The sequence below is a fragment of the Python bivittatus genome, unplaced genomic scaffold (assembly GCF_059951505.1).
Source record: "Python bivittatus isolate LINGU-HERP-01145 unplaced genomic scaffold, Pbiv_v1 ctg000850_np1212, whole genome shotgun sequence".
NCBI classification, from domain to species: domain Eukaryota; kingdom Metazoa; phylum Chordata; class Lepidosauria; order Squamata; family Pythonidae; genus Python; species Python bivittatus.
In genome coordinates, this window is record NW_028277112.1 from 53,241,025 (window position 1) to 53,268,399 (window position 27,375).

General features: G+C 38.5%; 1 protein-coding gene across 1 annotated transcript in view; it reads left to right on the forward strand.

The window, feature by feature from the left end:
- The window catches only part of TEK (TEK receptor tyrosine kinase), a 58,132-nt gene extending 32,838 nt beyond the window's left edge, over positions 1-25,294 (forward strand). Inside the window, 11 exon segments of the mRNA XM_088129800.1 lie at positions 267-566; positions 13,810-13,967; positions 14,533-14,743; positions 15,966-16,076; positions 16,645-16,835; positions 17,171-17,284; positions 18,516-18,586; positions 19,081-19,121; positions 20,960-21,056; positions 24,036-24,135; positions 24,900-25,294. Coding sequence (XP_087985926.1) covers positions 267-566; positions 13,810-13,967; positions 14,533-14,743; positions 15,966-16,076; positions 16,645-16,835; positions 17,171-17,284; positions 18,516-18,586; positions 19,081-19,121; positions 20,960-21,056; positions 24,036-24,135; positions 24,900-24,974 — 1,469 coding nt within the window. The 3' untranslated portion in view covers positions 24,975-25,294.
- The last annotated feature ends 2,081 nt before the right edge of the window (positions 25,295-27,375 follow it).

Consider the following 27,375-nt stretch of genomic DNA (forward strand, 5'->3'; position numbering starts at 1 on the left):
TTATAACACTTAGGTTGTAATTGTAATCACATATTCTTGGGAGCAAATCCAATTTAATCCAAGGAAGGGTAATTCTGAATAAGCATGTGTTAAAGTGCATTGCTTAACATTACTTAAATGACTGATGACATGGTTTTAACTTCTCAAGATACCATTCACCATGCAGATGAAATTCAAAGTCAGTTTGAAATATTAAAATAGAACGTTGTGACATTCCATGGAACAAATGTGAAATACAACATTTCTGTTCTTTGTTTCTTTATCAGGACCTCCTCCTTCCCCTAATAACATCAAGATCGTGAACATCACAGACTCCTCTGCTGTTATCTCTTGGTTAACTGCGGAAGGGCATTCCATCTCCTCCGTCATTCTCAGCTATAAAATTTATGGCAAGACTGAGTACAACCAAATTGATGTTACCATAAAAAACACCACCATCACCCAGTATCACCTCAAGGGTCTTGAGCCAGACACCCCATATTTGGTTCAGATTGCAGCCCAGAATAATGTTGGGAAAAGTGACACAAACCCTTCTTATGAGCTGAAAACTCTGCCCGAATCAAAAGGTTAGTGTCAGTGGAATCAATGATTGTCATATTCGGAATAATTTTGTATTTTTATATTTGCTCATAGTAAATTTCATTATATTAAGTGAAGTTATTATAGATGTAGATATAATATCCTCTTGCAGTCTGATGTTCATTGTATCTAGTGGCTAAAATTCCCAGAATTTATGGCTAATCTGTGCAGCGGCTGGAAATTGTAATCCAGCATATATGGAGGTGCCAGGTTGAGGAAGAGTGGTTATAGCAATCTGAATGAGATTTTTGGAAATAATAATTCCAACTCTTTTGGAAGACACCAGGAAGGGTAAGGCTGGTATATAGGCTTTCAGACTTTTAGACTAACCTTACTTGACTGATGGGTCAAGACATATTTGTTAATGTCCCTCCTTCCTTCTTAAGATCGAATTTTGTCTTTCTGGCTATTTGTAAATACATCAACCATGGTATATTCTATCCTTCACTAAGTAATTCTTGCAGTGTTTTTAAGCTCATAGAACCCGAATGGACCATACTTATATGCATACTGTATGTAATTACCTTCCTTTTACTGTAATTGTCTGCCACATGAAAAGTGTTTGAAGGAGAAGCTAAAGGTGAAATTGTTGGGCTTATTATTCCCTTTGTAGAATTCCATACTTTTATCAAGCTTTGTGTGATAATATGTCCTATTAAATATGTATCCTGCTTTGTGTCTCAGTACCATAAGTATCTACGACAGTGTTGTGCAAACTTGGCCACTTTAAGATGAGTGGAGTTCAACTCCCAGCATGGCTGGCTGGGGAATTCTGGGAGTTGAAGTCCACTCATCTTAAAGTGGCCAAGTTTGGACAACACTGATCTACGAAGTCCATTGGCAAACTGGCTCCCTCCAGAACTGCCATTCTGCTATTTGGAGACTTTATCTACTCCGTTATCCATAACAGGCAGCTTGCTTTATAATACAATTTAAAATTTGGAAGAGCAAAACCATCTGCCTTTAGAGATTGTAGAAATGTTTGTTTTACTCTGGGTCTTTTCCCATTCCATATGAATTTACTGACAGTATCTTGCCATTCTTGTAGAGTTCTCTCAGAAATTCTAACTGGTGCCATTTGAAATACAGGTAGTCCTCATTTATGACTGCCTCATTTAGCAACCATTTGCAGTTATGACAGTGATGAAAAAGTAATGTTACGACCTATCTTCGCATTTACAACCTTTGTAGATCTGTAAAGCAAAGGAAAGCTGAAGTAAGATCATAAGCACAATTGCGGTTTCACATAGCCAGTGCTTCACTTAACAACCAAACTGCTGGTTCCAATTGTGGTTGCTTAACAAGGACTACCTATAGATAGTATATCTTGGGTAATCCATTCATTTTAATGATTGCAATCGATCCTAACCAAGATAGCTTTAGATTCCACGATCTTTCAAGATCTTTTTTAATCTCTTGCCATAGTTTAGCATAATTATTTTAATATATTTCTTGATTGTTTCCTGGCAAGGGCAAATGCAAGTACTTCACTGAGCGGGCTGTCTGGCAACCAGATTCTTCTCGTAGAAAATTAATTTTTTCTTGTGTTAAAAATCTTGCAATTATTTTTGTTTTCTGAACATTAGTTTATTTATGAATTATATTCATTAGCTGTTTTATTCCCTTTGTGGTTCTGCAATAGTTAACACTATATCATCTGCATAACACTTAAACTTATATTCCTCTCCATGAATTTTGAGACCTGTTATTTGTTAATGACTTCAGATTTTTTCTGCCAGTATTTCTAATGCAATGATAAATAGTAAAGGAGAGAGTGGACATTTTTGCCTCTTCCTTTACTGATCGGAAAATCTGCAGAATGTGCTCCATTAACTATACTCTTTGCTTTTTGCCATTGATATATACTTTTAACCCATGTGTGAAGTTCTTCCCCAGGATTCATCTTATTCAGCACTGCCAGCATGAATTCCAATAGGTGCTGGAACTGCCAGGGAACAGAAGGGACGTTTTGTCACATGTAGTGGTCATGTAAAATGCAAAAATACTGGAAAGACATATATAGTATAATACAGAAAAGTTTGGAATTTAAATTAACATGTTAAGTTTTGAATTTAAAATGAAACCACAACTTTTATTAGGAATAATCTCAGAAGAAATCAACAAGAAATATCATAATTTAATGAGATATATGCTTACAGCAGTGAGAATAAATTTTGCTCAATATTGAAAGAAAGATACAATTCCGACCATACCTGATTTGGAACTCAAACTTGGAGAATATGCAGCAATGGCAAAACTAACAGTATGTATACACAACAGTTTAACTAAACTGAAGCGAGAATGGTTCCCATCCGTATAATTCATCATGCAGCACAGCAAATATAATCATCTACAGATTGGTTTTTAAGGGAGCCTAAATGCAAATTAGCAGATGTATAAAAGGGGGGAAGTAAGAAACTCAACAGCTTCTTCTTTTTTCTTTTTCTCCATCCTTTTTTCAAATTTTTTATTTCCCTTTTTTGCCCTTTTTTAATTTTATTTTTTAGTATTTCAAAATTCCTAAATTTGTTTTGTTCATATATTTTTCTTTTATTAACAGGGACAAAAACACCTACATCCATATACATATGCATATACATACATATGCATATACACCTGGAGATTTTAATAACAAGTAATTTACCTTAAGACCAAAACTATTATTGTAAAGCAAATACCTTGATGTATGCTCTGTCTTCATTTTTCCATTTCATTATATATTCTTCATATTTAGTTTTTAAGAAAAGTCAAATAATTTTAATGCTTGAACACCTAAAACTGTAATTAATATTGATAGAATATCCTCCTTTTTTTTCTTCTCCTCCTCTACTTTTAATACTCTAAGACATATAAGTAATAGAACATTAAGAACCTAAGCATATTATATAAAGTTCAACACCGAAAAGAGATGTACTAACAGGAGATGGGGTGCTAAAATTGTAAGTAAAATCATGAAATGAAGTCAATGGACTAATGAGTTACCCTAATCCTAAAATTGAACCAAAACAATCAATCAATCACAAAATGTAAAAAGCAAAAGAGGGCGAAATGATTGCCTGCTGAGATGCTGAAAATAATTGAAGAAAGGTCAAAAGCAAAAGGAAACAGGAAATTTGCCCAACAACACTACATTCCAGGGAACAGCAAGAAGAAACAAGGAGTTGCACTTAAATAAGGAGAAACTGAGGATAATAATGGAATAGGAATTGAAAGTGGAAATTCAGTGGCATTGACACTTCATCAACTCATAACCTGTTGGCTACAAAGGGGCTGTGGGTTGTAACAGAGAGTTAAGGATGTACTTTGTATCTCCTCTTTATCTTTCATTCTACCTGTACATTGTCCAATAGATTGCTAATCTCAGGTGACTTCCTTCTCTCTTGGTTCCCAGGCATGCGCAAATGCTCAGGACGGTTGTTCTTTGCTTCTCCTCCTGGTATGATGTCACTAGTTAGGTGCTAGGATTTGCATTTCCTGTAAACAAATGTCCTTTCTCTTATAAAAACCTGCTTCATTAATTGTTACTTAGGTCAGAATCCCACTCTCAAGAATACTCACCAGGATACACGCAATACTTCAGCCTCTAATAATAGCAAAGGATAGAAAAGACTTATTTCAGAAATCAAGGGAAATTTTATTGCAAATGACAAAGGAGGAGAACTGTGTTTTTCTATAGTGGCAAAAAAATCAGGTGTCTGTAGCACCATCTCTATGCCACTGATGAAGTGAGCTGCAGCTCACAAAAGCTTGTGTCTTTTAATAAAATCGTTTAGTCAGAAAAGGTAATACCAGATTCCTTCTGTCAAAGAAGGCAAAGATCTGCTGGAGAAAGAAGATGCAAAGAAGAGATGGTATAAATCTCTTTACAAGTGTACAACCCCTTCATGGATCACTGCCTTGTCGTGGCGAAGGGGCTTGCGTAACTCAGTGAAGCCATGAGCTATACCGTGCAGGGCCACCCAAGACGGACAGGTCATGACAGAGAGTTCTGACAAAATGTGGTCCACTGGAGAAGGAAATGGCAACCCACTCCAGTATCCTTGCCAAGAAAACCCCATGGACAATGTTAAAAGGCTAAAAGATATGACGCCGGAAGATGAGCCCCTCAGGTCAGAAGGTGTCCAATATGCTACTGGGGAAGAGCGGAGGGCAATTCCAAGTAGCTCCAGAAAGAGTGAAGCGGCTGGGCCAAAGCCGAAAGGACGTTCAGCTGTGGATGTATCTGGAAGCGAAAAGAAGGTCCGATGCTGTAAAGAACAATATTGTATAGGTACCTGGAATGTAAGATCTATGAACCAAGGCAAGCTGGATGTGGTCAAACATGAGATGACAAGATTGAACATCGACATCTTGGGAATCAGCGAACTGAAATGGACGGGAATGGGTGAATTTAATTCAGGTGACCATTATATCTACTACTGTGGGCAAGAAACCCTTAGAAGAAATGGAGTTGCACTCATAGTCAATAAGAGAGTGGGAAAGGCAGTAATGGGGTACAACCTCAAAAACGACAGAATGATCTCAGTGCGTATCCAAGGCAAATCATTCAATATCACAGTCATCCAAGTCTATGCCCCAACCACTGATGCTGAAGAAGCTGAAGTTGACTGCTTCTATGAAGACCTACAACACCTTCTAGAACTAGCACCAAAAAAAGATGTCCTTTTCATCATAGGGGACTGGAATGCTAAAGTAGGAAGTCAAGGAGTAATCGGAATAACAGGCAAGTTTGGCCTTGGAGTACAAAATGAAGCAGGGCAAAGGCTAATAGAGTTCTGTCAAGAGAACAAGCTAGTCATAGCAAACACTCTTTTCCAACAACACAAGAGACGACTCTACACATGGACATCACCAGATGGTCAATACCGAAACCAGATTGATTATATACTTTGCAGCCAAAGATGGAGAAGCTCTATACAGACAGCAAAAACAAGACCAGGAGCTGACTGTGGCTCAGATCATGAGCTTCTTACTGCAAAATTTAGGCTTAAATTGAAGAATGTAGGGAAAACCACTAGACCACTCAGGTATGACTTAGATCATATTCCTTGTGAGTACACAGTGAAGGTGATGAATAGATTTAGAGGATTAGATTTGGTAGACAGAGTGCCTGAAGAACTATGGACGGAGGTCCGTAACATTGTACAGGAGGCAGCAACTAAAACCATCCCAAAGAAAAAGAAATGCAAGAAAGCAAAATGGCTGTCTGATGAGGCTTTACAAATAGCTGTGGAAAGAAGGAGTGCGAAAAGCAAGGGTGAAAGGGAAAGATATAAGCAATTGAATGCAGATTTCCAGAGAATAGCAAGGAGAGATAAGAAGGCCTTCTTAAATGAACAATGCAAAGAAATCGAGGAAAACAATAGAATGGGGAAGACTAGAGATCTCTACAAGAAAATTGGAGATATGAAAGGAACGTTTAGTGCAAAGATGGGCATGATAAAGGACAAAAAGGCAGGGACCTAACAGAAGCAGAAGAGATTAAGAAGAGGTGGCAAGAATACACAGAAGAACTATACAAGAAAGATCTTAATGTCCCTGATGTCCACGCTGGTGTGATCACTGACCTTGAGCCAGACATCCTAGAGAGTGAAGTCAAGTGGGCCTTAGGAAGCATTGCTAACAACAAAGCTAGTGGAGATGACAGTATTCCAGCTGAGTTATTTAAAATACTAAAAGATGATGGTGTTAAAGTGCTGCACTCAATATGCCAGCAAGTTTGGAAAACGCAACAGTGGCCATGGGATTGGAAAAGGTCAGTTTATGTTCCAATTCCAAAGAAGGGCAACGCCAAAGAATGCTCAAACTATCGTACAATTGCACTCATTTCACATGCTAGCAAGGTTATGCTCAAAATCCTACAAGCTAGGCTTCAGCAATACATGAACCGAGAACTACCGGATGTACAAGCTGGGTTTCGAAGAGGCAGAGGAACTAGAGATCAAATCGCCAACATTCGCTGGATCATGGAGAAAGCACGAGAGTTCCAGAAAAATATCTACTTCTGCTTCATTGACTATGCAAAAGCCTTTGATTGTGTGGATCACAACAAACTGTGGCAAATTCTTAAAGAGATGGGAGTACCAGACCACCTTACCTGTCTCCTGAGAAATCTGTATGCGGGCCAAGAAGCAACAGTCAGAACCGGTCATGGAACAACCGATTGGTTCAAAATAGGGAAAGGTGTACGACAAGGCTGTATACTGTCACCCTGCTTATTTAACCTATATGCAGAGTACATCATGAGAAATGCCAGGCTGGAAGAATCACAAGCCGGAATTAAGATTGCAGGGAGAATCATCAACAACCTCAGATATGCGGACGATACCACCCTAATGGCAGAAAGTGAAGAAGAACTAAAGAGCCTCTTGATGAGGGTGAAAGAGGAGAGTGCAAAAGCTGGCTTGAAACTCAACATTAAAAAAACTAAGATCATGGTATCTGGACCCATCAATTCCTGGCAAATAGAAGGGGTAGAAATGGAAGCAGTAACAGACTTCATTTATTTGGGCTCCAAGATCACCGCAGACGGAGACTGCAGCCATGAAATTAAAAGACGCTTGCTCCTTGGGAGGAAAGCTATGGCAAGCCTAGATAGCATATTAAAAAGCAGAGACGTCACCTTGCCAACAAAGATCCGCATAGTCAAAGCTATGGTTTTTCCAGTAGTAATGTATGGCTGTGAGAGCTGGACCATAAAAAGGCCGAGCGCCGAAGAATTGATGCCTTTGAACTGTGGTGCTGGAGAAGACTCTTGAGAGTCCCCTGGACTGCTAGGAGGTCAAACCAGTCAATCTTAAAGGAAATCAACCCTGATTGCTCATTGGAAGGATCGATAATGAAGCTCAAGCTCAGATATTTTGGTCACCTAATGCGAAGAGAGATCTCTTTGGAGAAGACCCTGATGCTGGGAAAGATTGAAGGCAAAAGGAGAAGAGGACGGCAGAGGATGAGATGGTTAGATAGCATCACTGAAGCAATGAGCATGAAACTGAGCAAACTCAGGGAGGCAGTGAAGGACAGGAAGGCCTGGCGCAATATGGTTCATGGGGTCACGAAGAGTCGGACACGACTTAACGACTAAACAACAACAACAACACAAGTGTACAAAAATGATCCAAATAAAAAAAAACTTTAGAACTGTACAGACATGATCCATGTATCAATCATACATATAAAAGTTTAATCATTAAACTAGAGTGATACATTGTAGAAGATGAAGTTCAAAGGGTTCTAGGAACCTTTGCTAATGACAATCTGTAGAAGTTGATAAAATACTGGCAGAACTGTTTAACATTTTACAAGATGATGCAGTTAAAGTACTAAATGCAGTTTATAAGGATGTCTGAAAAGCACCACAGTGGCCAAGGGACTGGAAAACATCAATTTATATTCCAATCCCCCAAAAAGGGAGTGGTAAAGAATGCTCAAACTATGAACAATTGCAGTTATCTCTCATGCTAGTAAGATAAAGCTCAAGATTTTACAATCCATGCTTCAACAAGACATGGCAGGAGAACTACCAGATGTCCATGCTGGAATCAGAAGAAGCACGAACATATAAGATTGCATTACTAACATCCGATGAATAATGAAAAAGGCAAGGGGGTTCCAAGAAGACATCTGTTTTTGTTTTATTGATTATATAAAGGTTTTTGACTTTGTAGACTCTAACAAATTGTGGATAGTCCTTCAAAACATGGTTGTACTATGTCTACTGAGAATATAGAATGTATGATTCTACGAAGTGGCAGTTAGAGTGGAATATGGAGCACCAAGGGTTCAAAATTAGAAAATTAGTGTGCCGAGATCACATGCTGCCCCTTATTTATTTCACTGATAGGCAGAAAGTATCATGAAAAATGCTGAACTAGAAGAAACAGAAATTGGAATTAAAATTGCTGGAAGAAATATTAAAAACCTCCTGAGTTAGCCTGAAGCAAAGAAGACTTAAGGAACATCTTGTTGAAACTAAAACAAGTGAAAAAGCCGATTTGAAGTTCAGTATTAAAAAAAAATAAAGATAGGGCAGTGGGCAATGCCAACCCAATGGAAATATCAAGTGGAGAAGTTGAAGTAGTAATTGGTTTTATCTTCTTAGGCTCAAAAACAGGGATGATGATGGAAGTCATTAAATAGATGTTTGCTACTTGGAAGAAAGACTATAACAGATCTTGACAAAATATTAAAGTGTAGAGACAAAGCCATGGCTTTGCCAGTTGCAATTTAAGGCTGTGAATGCTGGATCATCAGAAAGGCTGAACAAAGAAAAACAGATGCCTTTGAATTGTGGTTCTGAAGAGAATTGTAGAGAATACCTTGGGCTACAAGAAAACAAATAATTCAGTGCTAAATGAAATTCACCAGAAGCACTAATAATGAACCTAAATCTTAGATGCACAATGCAAAGGCAAGATCCCGATGCTTGGAAAAATCAAAGGCAATTTAAAAAGAGGCCAGAGCGGACAAGATATTATCCCTGTTGACATAAGCTTAAACTTACAAGAACCCCAAAAGCACTTATGGACAAACAGCACTGATGAAATTATATCTATCAGATCACCACAAGTCAGACACAACTGAACAACAACAATGGGAAAGATTCTGATTTTCCCCACCTTCCTTATTTTTATTATTTAACAAAAGAAATAAAAGAATCATAACACACTCTTTAAATTGTCTAGCTTTTAGTTGTCATCAATTATTGAAATGATGCTTATGATGCCTTTCACAGTTGTCCTTTGGTGTTTATATTTGTTGAGATTTATGGTGTGGATCCAAACTTCTTTTCATACAGGATATTCTCACTGACAGAAGGGAGGAAATTAATTTTGCCAAGTTATCTTCCCTCCTTCACCCCAGCCCTGTGCCCTCAAAATAGTGCTGAGGGCTGCAGAATAAAAGGGAATTGTGTAAAATATCCCTCTCCATTAGGGGTATCTTCTAAGCCAGGAATGGAGAATGCGTGACCCTCCAACACCCCAATAGCTCCAGTCACCATGGAGAAGGGTGAGGGATGCTGAAAGTTGTGGCTTCACAACAAGCAGTGTCCTTTAGTGTAAGCAGAATTCCTTCCACTTACACAATGACAACTCAGATCCTGTGCCACTATTTTTATGTGTAATTCACCCAATGCTCGATTTTGGTTAAAAAAAGAAAATAGGGATTTAAAAAAAAATGTCTAGAATTTAAGATTCAAGGCTGTCCCCAGCCTTGCACAGCCAGAGCAGAAGATATATGTGATAGTGACACTCTGTTGTTCTCCCACTCTTTTCTTTCCTGTTTGGCCTTATTAAAGTCTTATTTCACACTGCTTCCATGCCAGCTCCAGGACTGACATATTCCTCCCCATGCTCTGTTGAACGAGCATGAAGAGAAAGAGCATGCTTTGATCCAGTACAGATAAAGCCTTCCAGGATCTTCAGGCGATGTTACAGTATTTATTCCTTCTACCCCTATTGCAAACAGTAATACAACAATCGGCTCTCCAGCAACGGGTCTCTTCTGCCATCTACAGGCCTCCCATGTCCAATGCGGAGTGGGAGATCTACAATATCTTACGAACCTTGGGACAACTTCTCAGACAGGATTATGCTTTAAATCTTCATCTTGAGATAAGTTCTGTTTGTTTGTCTGATAAAAAGGCAAACATTCTGCTACCAGTTTGCAACTTGTGTGTAAATCCCTGTTCTAAGAAAATAAGGTTTTAATTCTAGAATAGGAATTCACTGAAACAGCCATAAGCCAACCACAAATACTATAAAATAAAAATACAAAAAGAAACATCAAGCAATCTAAGGATTTCTACCATGAGGCCTGAAAACTATTTCAGAGGGTTAGAGGCACATTTCCCATAGAGTGATAATTAATTTGAGCTAAAACTTGACATGATACAGCCAAGTATAAGCTTTAATTGACACTATGCCTGACTCCAGAAGTGGTGCTAAATTCAGAATAGTTCTATAACAATTATTTTTAGCATTTTAAATCTTCCAGTGTTCCCAAATTCAAATTATCTTTTGATAGGATTCTTTTCCATGAAACATTTTAAAGTCACCTATTTCTTATTTATTTATTTATTTATTTATTTATGAATCAAATTTATATCACTGCCCAACTCCCCCACAAGGACGGACTCTGGGCGGTTCACAACCAAACAGTTAAAACCAATAAAAACATAAATAGTACAGTATAAAATACAATTATTAATTATGATAAAATCCAAGCGATGGTGGTATTGTTGCAGCCTGGGGCCAGATAATATTGGTCAGGTAGGATTAGGGAACCAGCCATCCCCAGAACTGACCATTCCCATCCCCACCCCATGCGTAATAACAAAACCAGGTCTTCAGTTTCTTTCTGAAGTCTAAGAGGGAGGGGGCCAACCTCACTTCTGGGGGAAGGGTGTTCCAAAGGGCAGGGGCTGCTGCAGAGAAGGCTCGCCTCCTGGACCCCGTCAGATGAAATTCTCTTGCAGACGGGGTCTGGAGCATGCCCTCTCTGCATGACTGGGTGGGATGGGTTGATGTGACGGGGATGAGACGGTCCTTCAGGTACCCTGGGCCCATGCCATGTAGGGCTTTAAAGGTGATAACCAACACCTTGAATTGGACCCGGAAGCAAACTGGCATCCAGTGCAGCTCACGGAGCAAATGTGTTATATGTGTTGATCTTGATGCACCCAAAATCGTCCGTGCCACCACATTCTGGACGAGTTGAAGTTTCCGGATACTCTTCAAGGGTAGCCCCATGTAGAGCGTGTTACAATAGTCTATATGGGAGATGACCAGGGCATGAGTGACTGTTCAAAGGGCGTCTCGGTCCAGGAAAGGGTGTAACTAGCGGACAACACGAAGTTGTACAAAGGCCCTCCTGGCCACGACTGTCACCTGCTTTTTGAGCAGGAGTCGTGAGTCCAGGAGGACCCCCAGGTTACGCACCGGGTCTGTCTGCGGCAGTGCCACCCCATCCAGAACCAAAGATGGCAAATTCCTAGGGACAGAGGGACCATTAACCCACAGCCACTCCATCTTGCCAGGGCCCAGCTGAAGCCTGTTGTTCCCCATCCAGACCCCCACAGCCTACAGGCACCTGGAAAAGGCAGCCACAGCATCACTTACTTCCCCCAGGATAGAGATGTATAACTGAGTATCATCGGCATATTGATGATATCTCACCCTGTGGAGATGTATGATCTCACCCAGCGATTTCATGTAGATTTCTTTTACTCCTTAATATTATTTTATTCCATAATTTTTAATTTATATTTATTTAAAGATATTGTATTCTTTATCTCTGTATAATCTCTTTTTTGAATTTTATATTTTAAATATTTATAAGACTGCTTTTGTAAAAGATTTGCCAACAAATAATCACAGGTAATTGGTATTAAGTTGAAAATACAGTATCAGATTATTTATTATACGTTGCATTATCTCATGGGTTAGGCCTAAAAATGTTTAGTTTCCAATTGTTACCATAAATAATTCTCTGGATATAGAAACGAACAGAATCATTTGGGTGATCTGAAATTATCTGGTTCCAATTTTTGTTTTTATCATTTGCAACATTAACGATAATCAAAATGTTATCTATCGTTAGCCATCTGATGTAGAGTGGAATATGAGGTATCCTTTTTAAATCTAGAATTCAAAGATCTCAGAGAGTTTACCATCTAAATATCCACCTAGAAATATATCTCTTATATTCCTCATCAAGAATCATTCTAAGGCATTGCAGACTATTCCTTCATACCACACCATAAATGATATACACATATCCGGTGGTGTTAATTTATTTTATTCATTTAAATATTTAAGCAACCTTTCTGAATCTGTTCCCGGAGGCTATGAAGAAATATACCAAAAGTGCAGTAATATTATAATTTATTAAACCTTAAAATCCAAAAATACCATTTGGATCATATGTGTTATCTATAAAATATCCATTATAAATTCAAACCTAGGTAATATGAGATATTTTCTTATTTCCTCCAAGTCCATGAATAAATTAGACTGAGAGATGTTCTTATTTTCTCCAAAACCACACTGGGTGTTTGGAAGTCCTCTTTGTTCTCCTAAAGATCAGGCTATTAATTATTCCCCAGCAGGCTTATCTATACTGAGGAACTCCTGGTGGTCTAGCAGTCTAAGGAGAATAAACAGGATTATATTCCCTGGCCCTACATCCATAGTTCCTGAGAATGAAGCTTTACAGATAGATACATCCATGCAATTGGGGATCTTAATTACACTGGGCACCTGCTTATATCGAAAAAGTTGTTGATCTACAGCTGAACATGTGTACAATGGTAGAAGTTTCATTCTCACCTTCCATTAAATGTGCCGAAGCTGAGGGGAGACCCTTGTTCTATTGTCCCATGTATTTGTTTGTGACCTAAAATTGAAGAGGAGAATCAGGCTGTTATATTTTGTTCCTGAAGCTAGTTGTCACAAGTTTTATCTCATAGATATAAAGGTATTGGCTTGATAGCTGTGTCATAGTATTAGCTACTGTTAATGCCATATCCAGATTAGGAAACGAGGACAGGTTCTTACCATTGTGTTCTCCACCTCTTAAAGGAATATTAGAAATTGTCTTTCTTTCACAAGAGACAGATGTCTAAAAGACGTTCTGAACTTCTATACAATTACTGTTTATGGATCCCCTAGAAAAACAGTAGGGGAAGAATATAGATTTGCCCTTCAAAAGTAACTTTCCTAACACTGAAGCATTCTAGAGCAAGAGGTTGGAAATGGAAAAAATTCAGCACTGAATATAAGTCACATTACACTGTTTTTGTGAACCTACTGCTAGGGCCCATATTTGGAAATCTGGTTTGTAGCAAATACGTCAGGCAATCTAGATCAGGGTTCCTCAGCCTTGGCAACTTTAAGATGGGTGGACTTCAACTCCCAGAATTCCCCAGCCAGTTGAAGTCCACCCGTCTTAAAGTTGCCAAGGCTGAGGAACCCTGATCTAGAGAGTACTGAATAATGTAAGTAAGACTTATTAAAGAGTGCTTGGTTTCAGAGGACATCCTAATTATATTTTCACAGCACTTGAATTGCTCATGTATTTATTTTTATCTCTGTAATATGGGGCTCTATTTCTTCTGGTCAGTAAATTAACAAACCACAGACTGAACGAGCGATGGAACCACTGCAGAAGAAGTTCAGTTGATAGCGATGCTTTAACAATGAATGACACGTGTTCATCTGCTTCTCACAGTTCCGAATGAACCCAAAGGAGGTCAGATGTTACTGATTGCTATTCTGGGCTCAGCTGGGATGACTTGCCTGACAATACTCCTGGCCTTTTTCATTATGCTGCAGCTGAAACGGGCAAATTTCCAGCAACGCATGGCCCAGGCTTTCCAAAATGTGGTGGTGAGTCACCCAGGCTAGAAGAAGATGCATGTCTGCATGAAGCAAAGTGGTGGCCAAAGAGTCTCCTCTTCCCTCTTAGTGAAGGAGCTTAAATCATGGCGGTCTCATTGTCAGGAGCAGTAGAGGGACAGTGTGAGTTTTTTTGGGTGGGGACAAAGGAAAATCCCTTGTGATGCATAGACTCTCTGTGCATATTCCCCTTGAATCAGCAAAGATGCTTCTGTCTAACTGGGAGCTCCCTAGAGGCTTCACTGCAACTCCAGTTCTCCCCTATCCCCTGCATACTGAGGTAGCATAGCTATAGTGGGTGGCTGCCACTGATGCCAATTGCTGTATGGCGTGGCCAGAGGCACAAAGTCAGAGAAGGATGAACTGTAAGTCTGCTTTGAAAGCAAGGGAAAGCAACTGATATGAAATACGGAATCCATCTGCTTTTGGAAACTTTTCCTTTTTTTTTTTTTTTAAATCACAGACATAAAACATATCTCCCAAGAAGTTCAATTAATGTGGCTTTAAGCTATCCATTAACCATCTATTAAATGATGCTTGCTTGATCTTTATTCAGAGGGATGAGCCAGCCGTACAATTCAATTCAGGAACTCTTACTCTATGCCGGGAAGCCAAAAATAGCAGTGAGCCCACTGTCTACCCAGTTCTGGAATGGAATGACATCAAATTTCAAGATGTGATTGGAGAAGGCAACTTTGGCCAAGTTCTGAAAGCCCGAATTAAAAAAGACGGCGTGCGAATGGACGCAGCTATCAAACGGATGAAGGGTGAGTATCTATTTCAGAAGAATAAGGAACGTCTAGGCAGCAGATCTCTGGGAATGCATTTGTTGGGTGCATCTGCCTGAGGTTGTGGAATTAGCCTGTGCTTTTGAATGTGTATTTAGAAAGGAACCCCATTATGTGCAGAATCATTTAAAGAGAGTCCAAAAGCTCTTTAAAAGAAAGAAAAGGAAGGTTGTTTGAGAGGCAGGAAGAGCGTTCTTGTTGAATTTGCTGTTCTTCATTTCTCCGCTTGGAATTGCTATTCCTCAGTGCTTTTTCCTTGGTAAGCTCCAAAAGTAACCCAAAACATAGGCCAGGCCCACACCTAGCACAAACTACGGCTTGTTTTAACCATAGTTTGTTAAGCAAGGTATACATGAGCTGCAAACTCTTACAAACTACGGTGATTCCTTGAATCCTATGAGGTGCTGCGTCTGATGGAGGGACGTCAAGCAGTGAAACAAGGGGAGGCAAAAGAGCCATGTGTCCCCTTCTCAACGTTGTGTTTCCATGTAAAATAATAATAATAATAATAATAATAATAATAATAATAATAATACCCTTTTTATATACTTTGGTCAAGTCAAGGCAGCGAAGATCCCTAATACTCCTGCCTCCTCTTTTCCCTCCAACAGCAACCCTGTGAGGTGGGCTGGGCTGAGAGAGAGCGACTGGCCCAAAGTCACCCGGCCGGCTTTCCTGCCCAAGGCGGGACTAGAACTCGCAGTCTCCTGCTTTCTAGGCCAGCACCTTCCTATTTTCCTGGTTCTTATTTTCTCTACACATGCAAGGGATCAGAGGGAAAAAGAAAAAAATCAGAGAACACAAAAGCATATAGATAATGGGTGACTCATTCTCATGACGGTGTTAATATTTAAAGCTAAATCCTAAGCAGCCACTAGGATCTATTCCCCACTGAATATAATAGGTCTTATTTTTGTCTTTTCATTTTCACTATTTTTTTTTACTGTTTTTACTATGTTTTGGCTGCCACATGACAGAAGCTCGCTTAGCAGCTTTTCCAACAGAAATTAGAAAGCAAGCATAGCAGTGCACTTATGACAATTGAAAATGGTCGTTATTTTTTAATTTTTAATACATCTAAATTACTGGACAGAATCAAAAACAAACAGATGCTATTCATAATATGAGTGATATTATATTAGTTAAATGCTGTGGAGATTAATGTATAAAGCAAATAAAAACCAATAAAAATTATTTGCAGAATATGCCTCCAAAGACGATCACAGAGATTTTGCTGGAGAACTGGAAGTACTTTGTAAACTTGGACACCATCCTAACATCATAAACCTTTTAGGAGCCTGTGAGCATCGAGGTACGTTGCTTTTCAGTGGATTTTTTTGAAATATCATGTCCAAGGAAAATAAAATGATTTGGCACTGATAGCTGTACTGCATGAAAACATTCCGATGCAAATTCATTTTCTTACTATATATGTTCAGGTATCTCTCCCCAAAATTTGGACACGGAAGTTGATACTAATCGTATCCCCTTCTCTGACAGAACGACTAGTTTAGGAGATCACGGGAATGCCCTATTTCTGCCATCATGTAAAGCCTTGGGAAATCTGGGTGAGAGGCACGTAAGAGGAATTTGTTCAAGGAAAGATGGGGCATTCTTTCAGAAATACCTGGCAGCCTGGGTACAGAGACCAGAAAACTGATCTGGATGAATAAATGCAGTGTTTTTTCAAACTTGGCAGCTTTAAGATGTGTGGACTTCAACCCCCAGAATTCCCCAGAATGCTGGCTAGGGAATTTGGGGAGTTGAAGTCCACACATTTTAAAGTTGTGGACTGTACAGGACCCCTCATTTTGGAAAGAAAATCATTATGCATTCATTTTATGCAATGATCCAATATCTGTTTTGTTTTTAAATACCAGGCTATCTTTACCTTGCTATTGAATATGCACCCCATGGAAATTTACTTGATTTTCTGCGAAAGAGTCGGGTCCTTGAGACTGATCCAGCATTTGCCATAGCTAACAGTACGGCCTCCACTCTTTCCTCTCAGCAACTACTGCACTTTGCAGCTGATGTGGCCAGAGGAATGGACTACTTGAGCCAAAAACAGGTGACCAATTTTTTTTCTTTCCCCAACTGAAGGTACGGATGTCTTGTGTGATTTAGTGAACATCTCCCCAAAGCCCTTGAGATAAGTTGGAGTTGGGGTTCATTTGAGCCACACCACTGCTTATCCTTGGCATTCCTTGGATAAAGGCTGGTATCTATCATGTAAAAATATGAATAATAAAATTGTTGCCCCTGCCTTTATATAAAATGAAGCTTGCATATTGCTAGAGAACAATGATGGAGAAATGGTATTCTCTGGTTGTTTATACACACCAAACATTTAATTAGATATCATCTAAGATTCAAATTTACAATGAGAATCTTTTTCCCCTTTAGTTTATCCACCGGGACCTGGCAGCAAGAAACATTTTGGTTGGAGAAAACTACGTTGCAAAAATAGCTGACTTTGGTTTGTCTAGAGGTCAAGAAGTTTATGTTAAAAAGACCATGGTAAGGGGGGAAAAAAAACATTTTCACTGTAGCTTTCATGCAGAAGTGTGTATTCTGTCTGTATGTTACTTTAAAAAATGGAAAAAACATCTTTAGAACCTAAAGATTTTGCTAAAGCTTCCCAGATTAAACCTATATCTGATTAAAATTATCCAGGCTAGGAGGTTAGAATTCACCCATGGAATTTAATAAATGAACTGGCTTTGTCCCCTTCCATCTTTCGCCCCTTTTTTTTCATCATTTTTCTTGCAAAGAATATCTGTTCAGGAGCAATAAACAGAATGGAAGTACAGTCATTCATAAGGCTAGGTTTCTCTTGTCTGGGAACTTCATTGGTACCATAGCAAACTTAGCTGTTAATGGATTTTTCCTGTTCCGTATTTAGATGACTTGACAGTCATTAATTCACAGACATTTAAAGGAATCACCCTGGCTGATGTAGGAGAAAGATGAAGAGTTTATAACACTTAACTTTATACAGATGTGAAAATTGGATGCAGGGACATCTGCAGGTGGGGTATGAAAAAAGTCAACATGGTGGCCATAATGGCACAATCAAAACCATGGCCCTTTTTTCACATGGGACGCCCATAAAAATGTGGTGGGGCTTTGGATGACTTTTTTCACTTCTCCTGTGGACGTCCCTGCAAGTCTGATGAGTGACGCTGTGATTGCACACCTTGATCCCATATACAATGGGAAAGAGAGAGTGTCCTCACTATAGAATTGTTTTAACCACGAATATGCAGATTAAAAATGTCATGAATGAATAGAATCAGTAGTGTTAAGGAAACGTTTCTAGATTTTTCCCTCTTTACTAAAAAAGAATAAAGGGAAAAGAGAAAAAACCTATATAATAAAAACTATATAACAATAAAATTATATATTATATAGGTTTCTCATTCATGTATATAAAATTATACACAACAGTTTGAAAACAAGGATGACCATATTTCATTGCTATTATCTATGCTAATCTATGTCTGTAACAACTCTTTCATAACTTACAAGTAACATCAGGACTTCAATCAGTAATTGGTGCCACAAAATTGTCTTTCCAACGTTGAAAGATTAGGCTCTTAGCTGTAAGATGGGCACAGATAATCCATTTCTGTTGTCCAACATCAGTTTCCTTGTAATATGGATGTAGTTCAAAAGAATATGGATGTCTGGTAAATTGTTCTGTACCTAAGCAAACATCTATCAGAGCATGTTAATTTCATTCTTCTAGGGAAGGCTTCCAGTGCGATGGATGGCAATTGAGTCTTTAAACTACAGTGTATATACCACAAACAGTGATGTGTGAGTTTTCATGTTTCAATCATTTTCTAATTTCTTTATTTCCTTTTTCTTATTGATTTCTGTTTTCTTATACCTTTGTTCAAGATAGAAAACTTGGAGAGAGTTTATAGTGGAATCATTAGGGAATAAACGTGGCCCAGGTCCAAATCTCCGTTTGGCCTTGTAATTCCTTGTGTGACTTTGAGAACTCTTTCTCTGCCCAAAGGACTGTAGAGGGTGGTTGCTGAAATGAGGGAGGTCCATTCCCCAGATATCCTGTCCTCAGCTTTGTCCACCATGGGGGTCAAAATAGTCAAGAAGGTGGTTGTAGTGTTGCGATCAAAGCTCTGCCCCTGGGTGCATGCTTGAGAGAGAGAGAATGAATAAATGAGGCAAGAAAGGCAGGTTACACCTGTTTGCGATTTGTTTCTATATCAGTAGATATTTATAATGCACATTCCTTTCAAAGGCAATCGATGTTAAGCGATTATCATTTTCTTTTGTCTTCTTTGCAGTTGGTCGTACGGTGTGCTGCTATGGGAAATAGTTAGCCTAGGTAAGTTTCCTTTGCTTAGAGTTTTTATTTTGATTAAGAACGTAAAATCATAGGATTTTCAGGACTTTCAGCTACTCCAGTGCGATTTGTCTTTGAAACTCCAAGCAAGTCTAGTCTATAATCCTCTTGTACTGTTTGGTCCCAGTATTGTACTGCATTCAGAGATGTATTGTCTCTGAAGATCTGTTTTCTTCTGTGCACCATTGTTAAATAATCCCCCCATTAAAGCAAGTTAGGCTGCAGTCAGCCCTTGGAATGATGTTTGGGAAGCCATAGGATATATCGTGTCTCCTCCTCCAAGACTGGAACAAGAGGTCCACTCTCAGTGGAGGAGATCCAATTCCAAATTCTTCTTGGCTTTGACACATTGTGTAAATCAATGTTTTTGAAACTTGGCAACTTTATGATGTGTGGACTTCAACGCCCAGAATCCCCCAGCCAGCAGTCTGGTTCAGGATTTTATATATCCTGATAGAGACGATTGCTCATCATTTTCTATGATACCTGTTCATAGTACAGGATTACCAGAACCTATATACAGAATTTAAAAAATACTTTTAGGTGTGTTACTTTGACCTTTTCACTCTCTTCCCTAATCTGAAAATCACTTGTTTTTGCCACCACTGCACTTTGAATTGATACATTCTGAGAGCTTGTTATGGTTTTATTATATCGATTCATTCTATCAGGAACATCATCTTAGCATGCAGCTTGCTCAACAAAGAAGCTAATATACACAAGCCCAAGTTAACTCTTTTCTAATATTAGCATATGCAAACGGGAGCAATATTTATCTCTCAGTCTGCATCACTTTATTTGTTAGATATATTTGGCTTCTGTCTTGTTGTTTGTTCAGTTTTTATTTCACTGTCTGTATACGTGTCTGCATGCATGCACACACACATACAAGTATATTTACGACAGATTACAGAGTAGTAGTATGTAAACAGTAAAAACGAATGCTCACGGACACAAAGCCCTTGAGATGAGATGCCAGTGCAGGACAGGATCCCAGGAGTTTCCATTCAGAGACTGACTGATACTTTTATGACCTTTTACATTTGAAAACTGCACATCTGAATTCCATATTGCAGTTTACTTCTGGACACTCCAGATGTGGTTTGTCCAGATGTGGTTTGCCAGGCAGACTGGGTTGGATCGTTGGGTTGAACAAATCGATTGGGCTGGAGGGAATGAATTCAAGGAGGCACACATAAAAAGGGAGCTTTTTGCTCCTTCATGTGCCCACTTGGGCACATTTGTCCAAAATAAAAATAAGAGGACATTAGTCTCCTCTGTTTTTAGCAATGCTTGGTTAAACTTCAGAAACGTTAACAGGCCATTGTTAAAAGCAGGCAAAACTAATCTTGTCCCTTGAGGGTTTTATGTCATGCTTGTGAGTTTATAATGCAGAACTTTTAAATTTAGACACTTGGCAAAATAAAGTTCCCTTTCACTACCATTATCGGTAAACAGAGGTCAACTGATAAGTTTTTGCCCTGTGGTGTAAAGCAGTTGTTTCCACGAAATCAGACATAACCTGCATTTCCTACCCAACTGAGTGCTTGATAGCTTTGCTGTTTTTGGTAACCTGAAGAATGGAGCAAAAATGGGAAAAAGATGAAATTCTGATAAATGTCTGATAAATTCTGACCAGACACCCGAGTTTGATGGGCCAATTCTACACACCTGGTCTAGAGAATTATGCACCCTGCTGATAATATACGATTTGTCTTGTTTTTAGAAGGCAGTTATCAACCTATTACCATCTAGAACAGTGCACAGAACCCCCCCCCCCGAAAAAAGGGAAAAAGAAAAACGCTAATTTTCTTCTTTAGGTGGAACACCATACTGCGGGATGACTTGCGCAGAACTGTATGAAAAACTGCCCCAAGGGTACCGACTGGAGAAGCCGCTCAACTGTGACGATGAGGTGTAAGTCAATTGGATCTTGCTGTACTTAAAGCGGTCTTGAATGTCCCCTGGGCCAAGAGATGGGATGTAAATGGCAAAAATGAACTCAAAATAATAGGTAACTTTGCTTCAGGAAAGAAAAGAGGTGACTACTAAAAGAAACCATAGATTGGATTTGGAAAAAGAGGAAAATGTGTAACAGCAAAAGAACATAGGCATTCATAGGGAACATGAACTGTCACTGTAATGTTTTTATACCATGCGTCCCACTTCAATACACCTACCCTTATTTATTTATTTATTTATTTACTTTTGTGTTTTGTGGTTGGAGCTCCTATTCCAGGGCAAGAAGGAGAGAGCAGGCTTGACAAGATACTGTGCCGGTTTGGGTCTTGGTTTCTGTTAGCCTTTCAAATAAGACCCTGTTAGCCTTTCAGATAACAACCCTGAGTATTAACTCTAGTATGAAGGAGAAAAATGGCTGTCCTTGCCCAGAGTTAGGATTTCATGTTACTTTTATATTGTTACTCATCCACTTGTTTTATATAATATTTGCATTAATGTTATATGGTTATCAAGGTGTTGGAACTGCTTCTGGAACTACAGATCCTGTCCCAGTTGATATTTCATTGAAGAAACAAGTCTAATATCTATCATTTTTGGTACTGCAGAAGTTATTCCAGTCCTAAAACAGTGTCTGGGGTTAGTGATGGACTGGGGACGGCCTTTTCCGGGGCAGCCCCTACCCGAGGGAACACCCTTTCCCTTGGAGTTCGGCAGGCCCCCACCCACCTAGCCCTCCAAAAAGCACTTAAAGACCCGGCTTTTTCCCCAAGTGCTGGGACAGGGTGAGCTTGATGAGAGGACTAAGTGATGGGCTGCATGTGAAAGTTTAACTTGGTGCCAGGTTTTAATGTTACTGGTTTTAATAGATATTAGACAATCCTGTGACCTGTTGGATCATCCTTTGCGAGAAAGTAGTACAGTGTGTTGTGACTAGAATGAACATTAAATTTTAGGCTGACCATATTTTTTTCTACCCCGATGCTGGACAGTCCCGTGATCATCTAAGAAGAGTATTTATCATAAATAGAACAATAATTGTAGTGGCAAACGAACTTCAGGAATAAGTCCATATTACCTGACCTAAACAGATAAGCGGAATGATCACGGGTGGGCAAAACAGCAGTGGGAGCAGGAGCGATTCTGACTTCCTGCTGGCTTCCCATTGAGTTTGCTGGCCACAACTTTGCAAACAGAACTGGTCTGAACATCATAGAAATTTCAGTTTCACAGGAGTAATGGGTCCCAGATTTTTAATGCCTTCTTCAAGTTAGTGGATTTTAGGTAACTTGATTCAAAAATTGTTGCAGTATAATGCATGATTTGGGCTAACTTGTGGTACAAACAGACAAACAGATAAACACAATGAGAGTTTTACTATATATAGATAGATATTATTAAATAAATAAATAAATAAATAAATAAATAAAACAAATTGATCCTTAATCTAGATAGACAGATGGCTTTTGAACAATCAAAAGGCAGATCAAATATTTGTTAGCTGCTTGAGTGCTATTTTGGAGGAAATGAAGGATAATAATTTTTTTACAGGCTTCTTTCAACTACATAAATCTCCTTTGTAATCTTCAACCATATAGTGTCTAGTTGAAATTCATCCTATGCTCTGCTTTGTAAATAATACCCAAGAGACTCGAGTACCTTCATCAACAAGTGCTTTAAAATGCACCAGAAAATATCATACTGCCCCAGCACCATGGCCTACAATAGGAGATGCCCATGTAGGACAAAACAGAAATGAAAAATTACGACCTTACTCACACTGTGCATAGGTACAGCACAGATTCCTCCAGCTCTTAATAACTGATCACTTTTATCGCTCTGTGCACACATACACCCCTCCTCTTTCCTTAACAAAAAAGCCACTATATCAGGAGGCTGCATGATAGTATTGGACTACTCTGCAGGGTTCCCACCCACATAAAACACTTGAAATGTTTTATGTGCTAGTTCTGAGTTCTGTTGCATTAGAATGCATGAGATTCTGTTGACATGTTTGGTCCACAAAGGTGCTTTGAGCTCAAAATAAAAAGAGTTTTTTTCTTTTTCTTTTTTAAATGTCTTGATCATCTCTAGGAGAGTAGTGACTAAACATTTTGCTTTCTATCTTGTTACCAGATATACTTTAGGAACACGGCTTGTACCCAGAGCCATCCCCGGTGTGCATCTAACAAGAGATGGTTGCAATGGCCAAACCATCTTGGCTACTATAACAAGTAGATAATGATGATGCGATTATGTGGCCCATATCGAGAAAATAACCTCAGTGGGGAAAAAAGCAATTGATTCCCTGCCTGAAAATCCCTATGCCTCAATCAAATGTGAACCAGGGGGTGGGGATGATGCTGTAAAATAGGTTCTATAACTTTCAAAGGACCCCACATATAGATATTCCTAGACAGGAAAATATATAGCTTTGCAGCATTGTGAAAAGAAATTCACTGAAAAGAAAACTTGAGAAAAATAGTTTGGGTGCGAGTGGAGAAACAGAAAATTGAGAAATAGCGTCCGGAAAAAAAATGGTCAAGTGCATCATACGCCATGTAAATTGAGCCATACTTTTCTATAAAATATTTGCCTAGATTGGCACAAGAAATAAGGCATATATCAGATAATCTTCCTTTTTAGTTCTGACTGAAATTAATGGGAGCCGTTCTTGTGTAACTCCTGTGCATTTCTCAGCGTTTTCAAGGAAAACTCTCAGTAGAGTGTCCATTTACCATCTGCACTTAGCTTAGGGGCATCAAAAATTGGGACCACCATCAACCAAAAAATTATAGGAGAAGAGTGGATAGTCTGCTTTGTCACAGATCATCCCCGTCAGCTAAAACAGTCCTACTTTTAAGCATCAGGTAGTTATTATGCATGCATAAATTATGCTGTTCTGGCTAACATTTCCTTCTGCTTCTTCTTCCTCAGTTATGATTTAATGAGACAATGCTGGAGAGAAAAACCTTATGAGAGGCCATCATTTGCCCAGATTCTCGTATCCCTGAACAGGATGTTAGAAGAAAGGAAGGTAAGGATAAACCTTAAAATGAATGACTCTTACATCCAGACATGGTTCCCATTTAAATTATTGCCCTGAAACTAGCTTCTATGCCCTTGGGTAGTAAAATGGATGTTTAATGTCACATCATAGATGGAAATCAGATCTCAGCACTACCTCTGAAAATCTCTCCTGCATTTTGTGATTGTCAGAATACATTTGGAGGCAGAATATCACAAGATTCTAAAGATGTTCTGGTCTAAACAATCCATGTTGAACTGTTCAGTCATATTCTGGCCTAAGAATAACATAGCATAACCTGCAGAAAATATATTTGGGACAAGTATATTTTTTTCTAAGAGAAGAAAAATAACGTATGTTCAGCAATATAGTTTCTTGCTTTAGCGGGGATTCAAAGTAAGAAATGCAGACCCAGAGCAGCGATGAGAATTTTCATGAAGAAACAGTAGAGAATTTGGCACTTAGCTCAGAGATTCAAATCCCTTTGTATCGTGTTAAAATAATTTAATTTACTTTTTTTTAAATGGTTAATTTTTCATCAATAATATACTGAGCACTAACTGTACAGTCTTGGTAATTCCTTTGTCCCGTTGCTGATATTATATTTCTGCATCAATTTTTCCTTTTCTCCTTTTGCTCGTTCCTTTTCTTTTTCTTCTTTTAAAAAGGATTAATAAATTAATTATTTTTTAAGAAAATAAAAAAGAATTTGCATCAGCTCCTATGTACAGAGTAAAATATATTGAGCTTGTTCTTCTCAATTGTATTTCCAGACTTACGTGAATACAACTTTATATGAGAAGTTCACCTATGCAGGCATTGACTGTTCCGCTGAAGAGGCTGCTTAAGATGGAAAAATTTAAATTATTTATCAATTCATATGACCTAAGATCTTGATCTCCTGGGGAATGTTTTATGAGGTTAAGAAAAAATATATGGCGTATAGCGCTTTCTGTATGATACCTTTTGGCTATATACATACCTTAAGAGCGTACTTTCAAGTCAGGATGCTCTAGGAATGTGTGTGTACATATGTATGTATATGTGTATGTGTGCCAGTACACAATACTTATATCTAAACATTCAATTTCTCATTCTCTATGCACTGCATGCACACACAAGCACTATTTGGTTGGGAAAATGGCACAAATAAATATATTTTACAGTTCTTTATGCTTCATGTATGTTTCTTTTTAAAAAGTGGGATTCATATTGGCAAGTCCAGATGGGGAATCTCCAAGGGCCCAATTGAGTAAATACAGTGTGATACATTTTTGCTGCAATGAAAAGTTGTGAAACTGAATAGTATAAAATAATTAATGTTTCCTAAGCCAACCTTATAGACTATCAGAGGAGCATTGTAAAACAGAGAAGAACAAGGGTCTTAAAAAGTTTTGAAAAGTGTGTCCAAAGTAGGATCCTTTGAGCTTTGTCATTTGTACCTCAGCTGAGAACTCTGGGTTGATTTGGCCGATATATAAATAAAATAAATAGGCAGGCAATTCTGCTGGGATGAGTAACAACATAAAAATAACCTGAAATCCTAACTCTGGGCATGCAAAGCCATTTTTCTCCTTCATACTAGAGTTAGTACTCTGTGCTTCTTGTCCAGACTACCTTGAAAGGCTAACAGGAACCAAGACCCAAACCTGCACAGTATGTTGTCAAGCCTGCTCTCTCCTTCTTGCCATGGAATATGAGATCCAACCATAAAGTCCAAAAATAAATAAATAAATAAATAAATAAATAAATAAATAAATAAGGGTAGGTGTATTGAAGTGGGGCGCATGGTACAAAAAAATTATAATCACAGTCCATGTTCCCTATGAATGCCTATGTCCTTTTGAGAGAACTGATTCTGAAGTTGGGACTCAAGGAGCTGAGTTCTTCTTTGCTTATTCTGCTGGTCTTTTCCCCTGCTCAACTGATTCCCTCTTTTGCAAACAATAGAGGGAAATATTTTAGACTAATGCTAACCTAAAGATGCCCCTCAGTTGGGGGGGGGTTGGATCAAGAGCTCTTGGTAGCAGAGTTCAGATAATGGATGCTGAAGCAACTACACTGAGTAGGAAGTTTGGAAATTAACAACAGCGCCCCCCCCCAATAGCGCCTTGATTCCTAAACTAGTTTCACACCCATCTTGGATGATCCAAGCTGGTAAAGCTAGTCAAGATCAACTGAATAGGATGACTAACTATTGGGAGCAGATGTACATCCCCAGCTGTGGCCACAAACTCGATCAGATCTGTGGAGTTGCCACAAAATTTCATGTGGAAAGAAGTCCAACTCTCTCATGACCAAAACAAAGTATAACATATATATGTACAGTTCTTTCATTTGCTTACTTTTCAGGCAATAAGATTCATGAGCGTTATATCATTCCTCTAAAACTTTGCTCTATGTCTATTAACAAAGTCAAATGGAAATTGTAAACTGAATTGCAAATGGAGATGAAAAACAGCAAGAGAAGGGTGAAATACTGTGATAAAAGAAAGCAAAGTAAGAGGCTGTGACAAAACGATCAGACAACATATTCTCTGTAACGTTTTATTTCTGCAAACCAAGACAATTGAAAAACAAGGGAGAGTATTTTCATTCAAGACACATGATTTCTTTTCCAACGTTCAGAAATATTCACTATTAATTACTTGATACACTTAGTCCAATAGCTTTTGAACTAAGACCATTACAAGAAACTAGAATTGCTTTATCCTTTTAACAGTATCCATTATCTCTGCATATTCATTATTCTGCTGAAAGGCTTCACTGTTTTCTCTCTTTCGTATCCTCTTTTACTTTGCAGAGCAAAAATTCGGGACAGCAGTTGCATCTTCACTGCAATCATGAGCACTTCTATGAAGAATACCATTCGTATACATTAAACACTGGAGAAAGGTTGCGTTGCTCAAATAATTTGAAATAATTAGAGCAACAAATCTAAGTACATCATTCAGTGGAAGTGTAACTATTTAAAAAAAATGGCTCAAAACCCTAAAAAACCTTAATCACCACACCAAAAAGACTGACTAGAGGAAATATCACAGGGTAGATTTCTTGTGTTTAGTTGTCCCATCTTGTGTATTTAACTAGATGACAGATAGTTAACTTATAACTAATATTTCTGACTAAAAAATCATATATAATACCCATTATTCCAACAAAACATAACAGATAATAGAAAAAAGTTTGTAAGAGGTTAATATGCAATGCTCTTGTATCTGTATGTGGATGTCATGCTATGTCTGAAAA